Below are 15,313 nucleotides of genomic sequence, written 5' to 3'. Positions count from 1 at the left end.
CTGGAAAGCAGTAGTCACAACCAAAAAGGAGAAAGTTCAGAGTTGGAACGCTTTCAAAATGAAAAATGAATACACAAAATGAAATAAGTGGAATTGCCAAAGTCACCATCTTGGCCTGTGAAAATATTCCTTTATAAAATATATCCCAAAAGTCAAGCAAAGGTTGAAGTTCAGGTGGGTGACATCGTGTAAGGCAGTGGTGTCAAAGTCCGGTCCTCCAGGGCCTGAGTCCTGCATGTTTTAGAGGTTTCCCACGTTCCAACACAGTTGATTCATATTTAAGCTCATCAGCAAGCTGATGCAGGATCCTGATGATTATCCTGATCATTGAATTAGGTGTGTTGGAGTAGAGAAACCTTGAAAACATGCAGGACTCAGGCCCTCGAGGACCGGACTTTGACACACGTGGTGTAAGGCTTCCTGCATTTAACACAATAGGGAAGGTAAAGTGAGTCTCGGGTGTTAAATTTTCCACCTTTGGAAACACATTCTGTCATTCGAGCAGGGGTGTGAAGACTTTTTATAACCACTGTATAGTTGACTCAGAATTCACAAACTTGTGTGAATTTATTTTTCCTTACAAAGTGTAAACAATAATCCAAAAACAGGAGCTTTAGGGATTCGTGCACATATTGTAAAAGTATTCAAGTCATTTTAGAAGTCCGAGTGACTGTAATAAAACAAAAATGCAGGCGGCTTGCTACAAATGAACGACCGTGTCTGACAAGGATTGGAGATAACGAGAGGATATTTGACAAAGGCAAGCAGAGTGTCATTTCCTCTCTGCCGCAATGATGACAAAAACAACATCAGCAGCCTGGCTGATGCCAGACACACGACATCTTCAACAATCTGATTTACTCAGTGTATTTACTGGATGTTACCTGAACATAATATGAGGAATGGTCAACATGAGCTCGGATATCACAACACAAAATATTTGGATAGCTTTACAGTGAATCCACTTTCAACCAAACCAATAATAATATCTTCTATGCAGCCCCACTCGTCTAAATACGGTATTCTGGTTAACATTGCATTAGTGGAATATGAGTTAAGTCACAATTCCCAGCAGTTTTTTTTAATCAATTTCAGAAGGCGGCCATTTTGCCACATGCTGTCGAGTAAAATGACATCACAATTGCTCAGGTTTCAGGTAACAACCAATCACAGCTCAGCTTCAGAAAACAGGTGAGCTGTGATTAGTCGTTGCCTGAGCCCTGAGCAACTATGATGTCATCTTCAGTCGACTAGCAAGTGGCAAAATGGCCGCCCCTTGTGATGGCTAAAAACGGCTGGACTTTGCTTCATAACTCATATTCCACAAATGTAAATATTAATCAGAATGTCATGTTTAGACTAGTGAGGTCATATATATATATATATATATATATATATATATATATATATATATATATATATATATATATATATATATAAAATAGGGGTGTGAATTGCCTAGTACCTGACGATTCGATTCGTATCACGATTCACAGGTCACGATTCGATTCGATACCGATTAATCCCGATACGAATTTATAAGTCGATTGTTGCGATTTTTTTTCATTCAAATTTAGAAAATACTAATCAGTAAGCTTGTAGAGTGTAAGATTTATATGAAAATGTATTATTTATTTATCTGAAATTTCAGTCTTATAGAGGTTGTAATCTGTTTCATGTTTGAACAGCATTAAAATAAAATATTAAGGCTTAATGTTCCGTTCATATAACATTCGTCCATGCTCAAGGTGTGAATCCTAACCCGAAGTCAGACGTTTTGTTGAATATTTTTCCATTAAAAATGGAAGTTTAAAAATCGATTCACACACACACACACACACACACACACACACAAAATGATGATAAGACATTGAATCGGTAAGACTACCGAATGAACAATTCTGAGCTCTTTTAAAAAAAAAAAAAAAAAATCGATTTTTTTTATTGAATCGATTCGAGAATCGCGCGATGTAGTATCGCGATATATCGCCGAATCGATTTTTTTTTTTAACACCCCTAATATAAAACATATTGCTTTATTGACTTCTTTAAGAATTCATTTATTTTTCAATTTAAGTTGTTATTATTGTGTGCGCTATATTCACTTCAGGCAATATTAAGGCAAAAAAAAAGAAACTAATATATATATATATATATATATATATATATATATATATATTAGTTTCTTTTTTTTAATTTTATTTATTTCTCTCTCTCTCTCTATATATATATATATATATATATATATATATATATATATATATATATATATATATATATATATATATATATATAATATATATAATTGTATTTTTTTTAACCAATATCAGAAGGCAGCCATTTTGCCACTTGCTGTCGAGTGAAAATGACATCACATTTGCTCCCGTCTCAGGTACCAACCAATCACAGCTCAGCTTGAGAAAACAGGTGAGCCGTGATTGGTTGTTACCTGAGCAACTATGATGTCATCTTCAGTTGATAGCAAGTGGCAAAATGGCCGCCCCCTGAGATGGATAATAACGGCTGCATTTTGCTTTATAACTTAAAAAAAACGAAACTAAGAAATTATATATATAGTAATATGGTATCAGTAGCTACTTAAGAGTTGAGTACTTATATTTGTACCAGTCTGAAAGAGTCTCCAGTGAAAACCCATAAAAAACGATTGCTTCAAAAAAAAAAAAAAAAAAGCAATATAGCAAAAGCAGTGTACCTGCATGCTGTGCTGGCTGCAGGGTGGTAGACAAACGTCCATCCCGTGGCTTCTTGTTGCTTCTGGACCCAAAGTGAGCTGTGGCTGTGACGAGAGTTGAAGATGGGCCGCCTGATGCGTCATGGCACAAGGGTTCGAAACCTGAAAGTGAAAATAAGATCAAACACTTTGTTTGGGGTCAAAGAAAAAAAAAAATGGCGCGCCTACTGCTTTTGCAGCTGGGCTATGGTGGGGCGGATGCAGCGACGGCAGGGAGGTGTTGTAAGACAGCAGGCCGAGCTGCTGGTGGCCGTCCATAGAAGCTGACAAGTAAGGTTGCAGGCCACTCGAAGACTTCATATTCCTGCCGAGGCTGTTTGACTTGTTCTCCCTTCGCTGGTACTCGATAGGAGACTGAAGAGCTGGCGTGAGGAGAGAAAATAACCACATTAACAGTACATTTCTGATATTTTTATTGTCCAAAACATCAAGCCCCTGGTACCATTCAGGAAGTTCCTTTGCGTGTCTAAAATCTGCACCACGTCAGCGAACCAAGCTTGTTGTATTTCCGGAGTGGATGCCTGCATGATGAAGCGAGTCACGCTGCCGTTTGTTCCGCGGGACGTCAGGACGAGGGAGCGCGGGCCCTCGTCGGAATTCTGCTCCACGCCCAAGCAGCTGACCTGCGACGGAGAGAAAATGAGTGGATGACATTTCAGGATGAACCTCATTTTTACTATTACGTCAGGTGAACTTTGACTTTTGAACGTTGACTTTGTCCTAAACCTTTAAATGTGTGCACATGTGCTGTTATGTCAAAATTCCATCAATGTCCATATGAACAGACAAATATGTAGTAGTAGTAATAATAATAATAAAATGTACAGTGTTCCATCGTTTATCGCAGGTGTTACGTTCCAAAAATTACCTGAGATAATGGAAATCCGCGTTCATTAAAAAAAAAAAAAACTTTTTTTCGTTTAGTACGTTTTTCGTTTTGGTATAATTTTTACTTTAATATAAATGCTTTGTCATTCATCGTATATATTCTTTTTTCATTTACATTCATTTTTCCATTAAAAGTGTTTTTTTTTATTTTTTTTTATTATACAGCACAGTATATATATAGTATATTTTTTCATTTATTGTATATGTTCTTTTTTTTTGTCTGATTTTTCGTTGATTACATTAATTACATTACTTTATATGGAAAAATAGTTTTCAAATCGCAAGAGTGATTTAAAAAAAGCACATCAGACAATAAGAGATTTACAATAATACCTGACCTTTATGCTGTTTTTAAAAGTATATCCAGGTAATGAAAATCCCTTTTTCTTATCAATTGGCTCGCTGAAGATGACCAGCTGCTCAAACAGGAAGACCCTCCTCTCCTTTGGTCTGGAGAGGAAGCAGCCTTCCTGCTCGCTCACAGAGAAAGTGTCCTGCTGGAGGAGCTTCCCCTGGGCTGTGATTTTCCCCTGCAAAAGGGACAGTAGAAAATCTGAGAAAAAAAATATAGTAAAATAAAAAAATCTATTACTTCAAATAAGCAAAATTATCTGCCAACAGAACAAGAAAAAATTACTTAAATCTACCAGTACGATTATGCAAGATCTTAAAATAAGAAAATTCATCTTATGAAACCCCAATTGATAGCTTTTGATGTTGGTTGGTTGTCATCTTAAAATGTGGAAAATGCATGTTTTAAGCCTCACAGTACTTAAAACTGGCTGTGAACACTCAAGGCTAAGACAGCTTAATCAAATAAGATAATTAAGTAAAAAGTATCTAAAAATAAGCACAATGATCTTGGCTGACAATTTCATTTTAACTCATTGACTCCCAGCCATTTTCATTGAAGAAACCCCTTTTGGCAGATTTTGCAAGGCCCACAGAATATTGTGTTCTATTGCTATAAAAACATGGAACCTACCAAAAGAAAGATTAGAGTCTCTTCTTTCATCAGGAAAATATATATATTTTTATCAGTTTCCATTTTGCAGCCATTAGCATTAGAATATAGCTAAGTGTCATCAATATTCACATTCTTGGTGAAAACACTGACAGAGCTTGTTGTAACATGGCCCTGGCTGATCTCTTATGCTCTGCTGCCACCTGCTGGCCATGTTTTTAATAACTACCGTTGCTTTTAGCCACCTCTTCACGTCAGAAGCTGCATCAAAGCCTTCTGTATGCTCTTGCATAAAAAAACGAAACCAAAAAAAAAACGTGTAAACACGTTTTTGGGAGTGAATGACAATGTATTAAAAACGTTTTTACACGTTTTTGGGTTTGACTGAGTTAAATAAAAATAACTTGTCAAAGCAAAGTAAGCAAATTTAGATTAAATTATATCTTAGTTAAGATTTCGTTTTTTGCAGTGTAGTGGGTTCATCAGGTTTATCTTACCTCAAAGCCTTGCAGCCTACCCAGGTTCATCATGTCGTTGCATCGTTTAGGCACAAAACATGTTACCTCCACTGCTCTCTGGGAGGCAATAAATAAATAAATAAATACATAAAAACAAAAAAATGTCTGAGTTATTACAATAATACCTTGAGTTGCTCAACATCCCGCCCTGCTTTGCTGTAATACTTTAAAAAGTCCTGTTGATGACAAACCGGATTCTTGTAGCATCTTTTTTTTTTTTTAACTTTGTAAAAATCTCAGAGCCACAAAACAACATAAAAGCCACAAGAGGGCACAGTACAAAAGTACAAAAGGTGCAGACCTTGAGCAGAAGCTGATACTTCATGATGCGTTGGACGGGTTTGATCAGCAGGTCGTTGAGCTGCAGCCTGTGACCCAACTGCTGCCTGAGATCCTGTCAGGTGACGCGCAACAGCGGTGACAAATGCGCAACACCACGTGAACCCTTCGCGATGAATTTGAGTTCTCACCTCAAAGAAGGTCTCGATGAACTCGGAGACGACGTGCTCTGATTTGGGCTTGTTCTGACAGTAAACCACGTACATGTGAAGACGACGCTCCTGGGAGGAGACGGAGAGGATTAACGCATGCGAATGCACCGTTAGTCAGGCCGGGCAATTATAGTTTTGGGTATTTTTCATTTTAGTTCGTTTTTATTTCGTTTTCAATGTTGTTTTTTAAATTTAGCTAGTTTTAATTAGTTTTCAGGGTGGTTTTGTTAGTTTTTTTAATTTGTTTTAGTTATTTAATAAATGCTTAGTTTTAGTTAGTTTCAGTATTATTTTAGTTTTTTTTTTTTTTTTTTTTTTTAACTCATTCACTCCCAGCCATTTTTACAGAAGCAATCCCATTCACTCCCAGCTGTTTTACTGGATTTTGACTGATTCTGCAAGGTTCACAGAATATTGTGTTCTATTGCTATAAAAATATGGAGCCTATCAAAAGAAAGATTAAAGTCTCTTCTTTCATCAGGAAAAAAAAAGTATATTTCTATCTGATTCTGTTTTGCAGCATTTAGCATTAGAATATAGCTAAGTTTCATCAATTTTCACAAATCTATTTCGAATTGTAATTGAGCTTTTTTTCAACATGGCCCTGGTTGATCTCCTTTGCTCTGCTGCCACCTGCTGGCCGTTTGTGTAAAAACTAAAATTTTTGCTACCATTCTTTGCAGTTGAGGGGCTGCATCAAAGCCTTCTTTATGCTCTACCATAAACAAAACAACGTATAAATACATCTTTGGGACACAAGACATTGAAAAAACATTTTTTGTTTTTGGGAGCAAATTAGTGTGTATTACTTTTGCGCAATATTTAAAACACCATGGGAGAGATGCTTCTCTATTGGCTGCTGTTAGATGACGTCACTTCTTTGTGAAACACTTTCAAACGCCCTTATTCCGGTTAATATCAAAATAAATCTACTTAAAATCCCATTTAAAATAATCTCCAAAGGCGAAAAACGAAGGACATTTCTACTATAATTATAGTTAGTTTTAGTTAGTTTTGAGTTTTGTAAACATAATACAGTATGTAGTTTCAGTCAGTTTTTGTTGTTTTTTTAAAAGCATTTTCCTTTTTATTTTATTTTGTTAAATAGTTTTTTTAATTTTAGTTTAAATTTTTTTCGTTAGTTTTAGTTAACTAAAACAACCTTGCCATTAAGGCTATTTTTTTTATTTATTATTATTATCTGTGTGCACAATATCTTCTTTGGTAAAATAAATAAATGGAATTGTTGGTTGTGTGACTATATTTACGGATGGATCATGGATGTCAAGTATGTGAGACAAACTCAATAAAAAGAACATGTTGAGAAAGTCTCACATGCTTGATGAAGAGTTGGGCCAAGGTGTCGGGATCAGCCACACATTTCTCCAGCTCACCCAGGAAATAACTGAGGAACACGACACAGGAAAAAGGTCAGTTAATGCAACCACGTGACACATAAACAAAAAACTAAGAAATTAAATGAAAAAAAAAATGAGTTGGAAAAGGTACCTCTTATGCCAATCGTAGATCTGATGGATGTTTCCAAACACGATCCGGTCTTTCCCTTTAAGGTCTTCTGGAACGCCCTGATTGGTCATGGTTTCCATATAGCCCTACACATAAGCACATATATTTGCATGCAGTCATCTTATGAAGGATGGACTTGCATAGAAACAAATTTTTAAAAAGCGCCGCTATCCTTGTTCTTCGCCGCCAGACCCACGGTCACACTAGTAAGAATATTTTAAGTCTAGTGATGATCGGAATAGCTGAAGCTAGTGGCGCGATACCGACTGCTATTTTCATCCAAAACCCACTTATTTCGTACTCTCCTTGTTGGTCGGATATTTCGCTACTTCACAGAGCATTATTGTTGAAAGTCCTCTTTCAAATTGGAAGGTGAGATTTAAAAAATACATGTTTAGCGATTTGTTAACGTCAAGGTTTAAATGTCTCTGAGAAGCAAAGTCAACTCGTCGCTTAGTTAGTTCTATCCCAGTTTGGAAGCGAATTATACTGCACCTGTACAATGAGTCCAAGATCTTCCACATACAATCGTTCAGTTTCTATAAGCTCTGTCAGCACATACCTAAGAGAAAAAGACATTTTGAGGAAATTTAATACAACAAATATGTATGTTTTACAAAGAATGCTAAACATTTTGTGGAGGTTGAGAAGATAAAAATAATCCATTACTGTGTATCAGCTGCATACAGAAGAAGGTTAGCGTAGCTTAGCATTAATCTTCCCGTTCAAAATCATCAGCACCAAATAATTGTAAAAATTGGGTTGTTTTGCGCTAGGGAGTCCAAATTTTGAAGTTGTCAAAAAAAAGAGAGACAAAAAGTTAATAAAAAAAACTTTCTAAAAATTACCTAACAATGTCCAAAGGAAGAGGAAAAGCAGAAAATTATCATTTAATGTCCACAACATTGCCCCCCAAAAAAAGTCTGAAAATTGATCTAAGAAAAGGCATGAAAGAAAATGTCCATAAAACAAAAAAGAAGCGTGAACATTAACCATTAAATGTAATTGCCAAAAAAAGTCAGAAAATTGATAGCAAAAAAAAAAAAAAACGACAGAACATTTAAAAAAACAGCAATAAAATATCCAGAAAAGGAAGAAGAGGCAGAAAATTATCATATGTCCAAAAAATTGTCAAAAATGTAAGAAATCTGACAGAAAGGCAGAAATGTCTAAAAATGTATGAAAAATGAAATCTGAAAAATTACAAAAAAATCAAAAATGGAAGATTAATGGTTGAAGAAAATGAATCTCCAAAGTATTGGATGCTGCATATTTTCCTGTTATGGTGTAGCTCAAATTAGCACTGTCTGGGACCTCAGTACATTAGACTAACGCTAACACACTGTTCACACTGTTTCCTTCATCACAATCTTCAAATGTTTTGGGGCTCCTGACAGATATTTGGTTATTTATTTGGCCTAAAATGTCTCTTTTTGACAGTAAAGGTTGCTCACCCCTGCTCTCGGGCACCAACTATAGTGGCGCAATGGTGTAATTTTAAACCACTGTGTTAAATCCAAATCACATAATAAAAATGCATTTAGAAACCGATGACATAAAAAGCTATACAAGACAAGAAGTTTGTTGTCTTGAAGTAAACATTGCCCACTTTAGTGTGCTTCAAAGTTTGTTTGAGCAGTGAGGAGACGTGTCCAGGCAAGTCCAACAAATGTACTACTAATGCTAAATATCACTCAAGTAGATAACACAGAGTGGCCATGGAAACAAGGAAGGTTATATTCTCTCATACAAGCCACCTTACCCTTGTAAGGAATAAGCGGTCAAGAAAATGGATGGATGGATGGATGGATGGACTCAAAAAGAAAGGGAAAAAAACATGTTTTCCCTCTCCAGTCTTTACATGTTCATCAATTTAAAAAAAAGAAAAGAAAAAAAAGAAAAAGTAAATACTGATTCCACACAGCTTGCATCAAAAAAGAAGCTTTCCCCCAAATGCCGACTTAATGTGTAGGCAGACACTTACAAGCTCTTCTCAAAGGCAATGTTTCTTTCTTCCTCGCTGTCCACAGCCACAGACAACTGGCTCCCAGCATCTTCAGTCAAACTGCAGCTGTTGTCCTCATCATGGAGAGTGTTGACACTGGATTTGTAGCTCTAAAATGAAAATGTATACATTTTGGTCAGCAATATGGTAATTTATACTACTCACATAAAGTTGTGGATATTCAGTTTTTGGGTGGAATTTCAGAAGCAACCTAAAGCGCATTTGTCATAGAGGAAGGGGCGTAGTGGTCGGGTGGAGGTAACGCTGTTATATAACAAATGCCTCTTGTCACCTAAAAGCGGTCTAATCTAATGTGAATTTGACTGTAATCCTCTTGACATACTGCAGTCTCACTACATTCTGTTCTCTATCTCTGAACACCGCTGCCTAATCCTTCTGTTGAGTCACCATGTAGGTCAAATTTGCACTTTGCTGTTTGATCGGATCCTCACCCACCAGACATTTTGCCATTTAAAATGCCAAATTTAGCGCCACTGTCCGAAATGCTATGGCTGAGGAGTGACCTGACAATTTTTCTGTCTTGAACTGCGAGCAGAAATTTGAGTTACAAGTGCTAGCTAGGGTGGAGCAGAAATTTGAGTTACAAGTGCTAGCTAGGGTGGCGGCAAACTTCACGTTTGATAAATAATGAACAACTAAACAATTAAAAACAAAAAACAAAACAAAAACAAACAAACAAACTAACTAACTAAAATAAGTACACATTGAGGATTTCACCAAACCACCAAGTCCACTAGCTTAATGCTAAGACACGGTGCAAAACACGATAGGTTAACAAAATAATTATATACCAATTTCACAGTAATTAGAAACCTGTAAACACGTTTTATTTGAACGCAAGCGATAAAAACACATGGAAGAGTACAACAATACTCACAGGCATATAAAACAACTAAGATGACGACATTTTACATGAGATGGTCTTCCACGTTTAATCTCAAATCTATTCTACGTGTACAATGCCTATAACATGAATTATACTGCCCCCTGGTGGCCAATGCACCAAACTAAGTACCGCAATGCACGTTGAATTATAATGACCCAAACCGCTTATAACTTTAGTGATACTCTTATTTAATGACATTAATGTAGAGTATATATATTTTTTTATTAAAACATGTTGGTGTTTTTTGGGGCACTGGCCCAAAATGACCAATTTAGTCTGTGGTGTGGAAAGGGGGAATAAAGGAATAAAATGCTAAGATAAACGCAGAGCGTGTATGTAAACATCATAATTTAAATGTACCTCTTAATCAATAGAATGAAATGATCAGGGGGATTGGACTAGATTTTCGCTGCCCATGAGTCTTATAAAATGTTCTTTCCAATATGCTCTAGGTGCGGAAGGTCATGTTCTGTTCCTTGAAGGGCACTCTTGGAAGAGTTTGGTGTGGAAAGCCCTTGAACTTGACTCCCATAAAACACCATTGTAATGACATATTGTGAGTATAGTTGACCTTACAAATGTAAAAAGGGGAGACAAACTCCACGAACATCCATCGGCCTTCATCTCACCTTGCCTCAAACTTGGACTTAAACCCCTCACCCCGTCTTCCCAACACTGACTGTTCTACTGGCCGCTTGATTATATCCAGATGCTGTCGCGAAAAGCCCGCAGGATTGATTCGACTCGCATAACCCTCTCAGTGCAGTTTAGGGTTACCAGACAGAGGTGAAATGCGCATTTGGCACAATTAGCGAAAGCCGTATTATGTGTGCAAATACGAAGCGGTTCACATGCAAATGCCGCTCAGGGTTTGCATGTTTTGTGATTCATTGCCTGAGCGCTCTTGTTATTTGCTTGTATGTATTGCGATAAATCATCATTAGGATGTGAAACCTGAATAAGTAAGGGATTTGATTGCTGAAGAAAAGCTCCATTTAATCTAAATAACTGCAGGGAAGGTTCAGAATTTGTGCTGAAAGTCAAACTGTGAAATGTTGAGAGTTGTTAGCAAATGAATTCTATGCAACAGACTAGTTCAGGGGTCTGCAACCTTATTTTTCAGATATTTTTCTTAATGAAATTAATGATTAAATAAAAATAATAATAATAATTAAATATTCAAAAAAGTCCGAATCAAAAATTTTAAGTTGTCAAAAAAAAAGAGACAAAAGGTAGATGAAAACATATCAAAAATTGCTTAAAAATGTTCAAAAGGTGCCTATAAAATGTCCATAAAGGAAGAGGAAACGCATAAAATGTCCATGAAATTGTCAAAAATGTAAGAGAACTGGAAAAAACAGGCAGAAAAGAAAATGTTCAAAACGTAACCATAAACTGTCCAAAACAAAAGAAGAAATGCAGAAAATTACCATAAAAAGTCTTTAGAATTCCCAAAAAAATAAGTCAGATAATTCATTTAAAAAAAGGCAGCAAAAAAATTAAAAAAGTAATTATATAATGTCTAAAAACAAAACAAGAAATGCCAAAAATTATCATAAAATGTCGACAATATTGCCAAAAATGTCAGAAAATTAATAGCAAAAAAAAAGGCAAGAAAAAGAAATGTCAAAAAATAGCCATAAACTGTCCAAAAAGGAAGGAGAGGCAGAAAATTAACATATGTCCATAAAACTGCCAAAAAATGTCAGAAATGCTACCAGAAAGGCAGACAAATCTACAACTGTATGAAAATGGAAATATGACAAACTACAAAAAATGAATTGGATGCTGCATATTTTTTGTCTTCAGGTTCAGCTCAAATTAGCTATTAGGCCCTCAGTACATTAGACTAACACAAATGTGATGTTTAGAAAGGTGCAACTAAAACAAATATCAATGATGTCATCGGTTATTTGAAGTCACCTTCACTAACATCACCTTATCAACTCCAAAAGATCTAAAGTTATAAAACCTCTATGTTGTATTGTGTGATTTTCTGTAACATTATAATAGAGACATTACAAGACTTAGTGCATCTCCGCGTTGCAGGAGGTCCGATAAGTCACCCTGGTAGGAAGGCTGCAGAGGACATGAAGCTTCGTGACTCAACAGGTCGTCTTTCGATACCTGTGCAAGAAAACACAAGCATTATCTTCAAATGATTCATCTGAATAAACAGTATTAAAGGGGAAGTCAACCTTAACTCAGTCAAGCCCAAAAACGTGTAAAAACGATTTTTATACTTTGTCATTCATTCCCAAAAACGCGTTTGCACGTTATTTTTTGTATTTTTTTATTTTTTTATTATTATTTTTTTTATGCAAGAGCATATAGAAGGCTTTGATACAGCTTCTGCATCATAGTTGCTCAGGCCTCAGGCAACGACCAATCACAGCTCAACTGTTTTCTGAAGCTGAGCTGTGATTGGTTGTTGAGCAACTGTGATGCCACTTTCATGCGACAGCAAGAGGCAAAATGGCTGCCTTTTGATAATGATAAAAACTGCTGGATTTTATCGCTTAATTCATATCCTACTAACACAATATTAACTAGAATACGTATTTAATCTAGTGGGGGTGAATAGAACATATTTTGTCAAGATTTTTTTTTCTTTTTTTTTTTTGGTTGACTTTCATTTTAATCGACTTCAACCCCCACCGAATCTGCATAGGAGAAGATCATGAAGTCGCTCTCATGCAGGTTCGAAGGTCTCCGCTGAGCTCCGCTGTGGGAAAAGAGCGACGGCTGCAGTCTCCCGTCCGATCTGCACATCTGCTTGTCGACCTGCCCGGCTCCTCCTCTGGCGTCGGAGCTTAGCTTGCGGACTGGACTGGTGAGCCATTTCTTCAAGGCGCTGACGGGGTGTCGTGATCCTCCAGAACCGGGGCTGGAGCTGCCTGAGGCCCGGTGAGGGGCCGGGCCCAGCGTCGGGTTAATGGTACCGTCGACGGTCGCCACGGAGTACGACTCTGCTGCGGGAAGCAGAGCGGTTATTTGTGGGAGTTTGTCCTCTCGGGTCACGAGCTTCAGACAGATTTCTGCACAAAAATGTTCAATTTCCTGTACTGAGCCCGAACTGAAACTTAAGTCGTCGCAAAATTCTAAATTACTAATACAGATTTACTCTCGTGAGGAAAGTCTCCAAATCACAGGTGGAAATTCTACACCTTATTTTGACTGTACGTATTTGTCATAGATGGTGAATATATTGCACGTTAAATACACGCAGCAGAAACAGTTCCTCCTATTTCTCCTGTTTCTGATACTGTCATGATAAGAAATAGCTGTCTGACATGCACGATAGAATTAGTTTTAGTTCTATCTCAAATAATCATTATAATAATGTATATTTAAGTAATTAATTTGGGTATTTAAGTATGTATTGTGAAGCAAATGGGAATTGAAGCGTACAGCGACATGAGAATTGAACTCATAAAAGTGGTTTCAAGTTCAAGTGACAATGTGTAGAATTTCTTTCAGAATCTGGCAAGACTTCATTTTAGAATGTAAAATTTACGCCAAACGTATCATATCAAATACAAGACATTTTGAGCCCTCTCGTTCATGAGTAGATTTTTTCCCCGCCCCATTAAAACCCTGACGTATATGATCTGACACATGCATTGCACGGATAATCCATTAGAGGGCAGTGTCACCCTTGCAAGATCACCCCAATTGAGCAAGGAGAGACACCTATACTTATTAATAGTGGGAAATCTCCTTTCAGATTTTTGGAAATACAAATATCTTTGATATGTCTGTTTATTATTACATTTTTTACTGTTATAAATGTACAAATTTAAGTCGTGTGTGGAAGTTGATTTAAAAATTTTTTGTTTGTATGTTTGTTCAAAAGGGCCAATAAATACTGTATTTACAAAGAATCTGAATTTTCTCTCATATAATTCATGGTTCAGGCTTTATATGGTTAAGAAATTTGCACCTCAGACACAATCATTTTTTGAAAACGACTTATTTTAAATAATAATAATAAAATAATATTTTTCTTATATACCAATCACCTTTTGAGTTTAAGCACATTTAATTTATTATGATTAAAAGAGTAAGATGAAATGAAAGATACAATACGTGGACTGGTAACCAAATGTCAATGAAACTGAATTTAATTTGACTTACATCCTCAGTTTTAATGTACGTTTGCTACTGTCTAATGATTAAAACAGGAATAAAAAGCACACTCAAGCGAAAGTATAAACATCAAAACAGCCTCATCTCAGTTCATCATTTTCATTCGTCAGCTGGATTTTCTTTTCCATCTTTTATCTTCTACTTAGTGGCATTGAATCTTCATTCAGTGTTTCCATCAAGAACCCTAACATTAACATGTCATCCATTCATTTTAGTTGTCTGGGAATATATTGCCATAAGCCATTAGTTCCTGTCAGCACATTTATGTAAGCTTTAATCACAATGACAAGCCTGCAAGAAGCCAGCGATAATATGGGCCGGGCATTTGTCCAAACCGCCATACAGTCATTGAGCAAGAGAATATACGAACAGGAAAGTATAAATGCAGATGGGTATACATTAGCTAGCACTATCCCACTACACAAACATCCTATTCAATGGTGAAAACATTATAAGAAAAAAGTTGTAGTCCACCAAAGTCCATAACCTTTTGATTTAGAAGTTTAAGTGAAGATCTTCAAGTATTTGCAATGTTTTTCTTTGAAACTTGCATTTGAACATCAAACAACTGTGGTCCTCTAAACTTTAGCCAGGTGGATTCACCTTCAAGACTAATAAAAACAAATTCCTTCTCTAGGAGTTTTTGATAGTATCAGTTATTCTCCAACTGGATCTCATAAAAGGTAAGCCTGACCAGAACAAATAGACCCTAAAAATTGCTGGTACCCTTTTACCAAGAAAAAGAAAGGATAAAGCCACACTCATTGAATGACTTGAACCTGACAAAAGAGAAAAAAAATAAAAATGTATTGAAGCAAATTGTGTAATTCTTAAATCTCCAGTAGGATTTAGATCAGGGCTCGTCAAAAGCCACTTAAGAATAGAACTAGACTAAGTGCAATTTCTGGAGAAATTGCATCGGAATGCTGAAAGCTGAATGCGAAGATTTGAATGCATGCGGAATGCTTATGAAGTCAATGGCAAGATAAATTATGAAATTATGACCCCCTGGTTACTGGGCAATGCACTTTACCAACTGTGCCACTGAGCAGTATCAGACACCTGATAATGATGATAAGTTATATGTATAGAAGTGGGCGTAGAAAGTGATA

At 36.3% G+C, this 15,313-nt stretch overlaps 1 protein-coding gene across 4 annotated transcripts in view; it reads right to left on the bottom strand.

Annotated features, from left to right (window-relative positions):
* Positions 1-15,313, bottom strand: part of arhgef25b (Rho guanine nucleotide exchange factor (GEF) 25b) — a 28,079-nt gene that overhangs the window by 1,120 nt on the left and 11,646 nt on the right. For 3 of the 4 annotated variants that reach the window (XM_077529883.1, XM_077529884.1, XM_077529880.1), the window contains 14 exons: positions 12,711-13,024; positions 12,075-12,179; positions 9,125-9,255; positions 7,636-7,702; positions 7,123-7,226; positions 6,949-7,018; positions 5,593-5,682; positions 5,424-5,516; positions 5,248-5,298; positions 5,102-5,179; positions 3,979-4,170; positions 3,195-3,375; positions 2,921-3,114; positions 2,714-2,854 (listed from right to left, as the gene is read on the bottom strand). In XM_077529883.1, the coding sequence (XP_077386009.1) occupies positions 2,714-2,854; positions 2,921-3,114; positions 3,195-3,375; positions 3,979-4,170; positions 5,102-5,179; positions 5,248-5,298; positions 5,424-5,516; positions 5,593-5,682; positions 6,949-7,018; positions 7,123-7,226; positions 7,636-7,702; positions 9,125-9,255; positions 12,075-12,179; positions 12,711-13,024 (1,811 nt within the window). The remainder of the gene's footprint in view (positions 1-2,713; positions 2,855-2,920; positions 3,115-3,194; positions 3,376-3,978; positions 4,171-5,101; positions 5,180-5,247; positions 5,299-5,423; positions 5,517-5,592; positions 5,683-6,948; positions 7,019-7,122; positions 7,227-7,635; positions 7,703-9,124; positions 9,256-12,074; positions 12,180-12,710; positions 13,025-15,313) is intronic. The other variant, XM_077529881.1, reaches the window with a different exon arrangement.

Source organism: Festucalex cinctus, chromosome 8, assembly GCF_051991245.1.
Source record: "Festucalex cinctus isolate MCC-2025b chromosome 8, RoL_Fcin_1.0, whole genome shotgun sequence".
Classification (NCBI taxonomy): Eukaryota; Metazoa; Chordata; class Actinopteri; order Syngnathiformes; family Syngnathidae; genus Festucalex; species Festucalex cinctus.
Note: the sequence above shows the minus strand (reverse complement) of the source record. Positions and strands in the feature narration are given on the sequence as shown.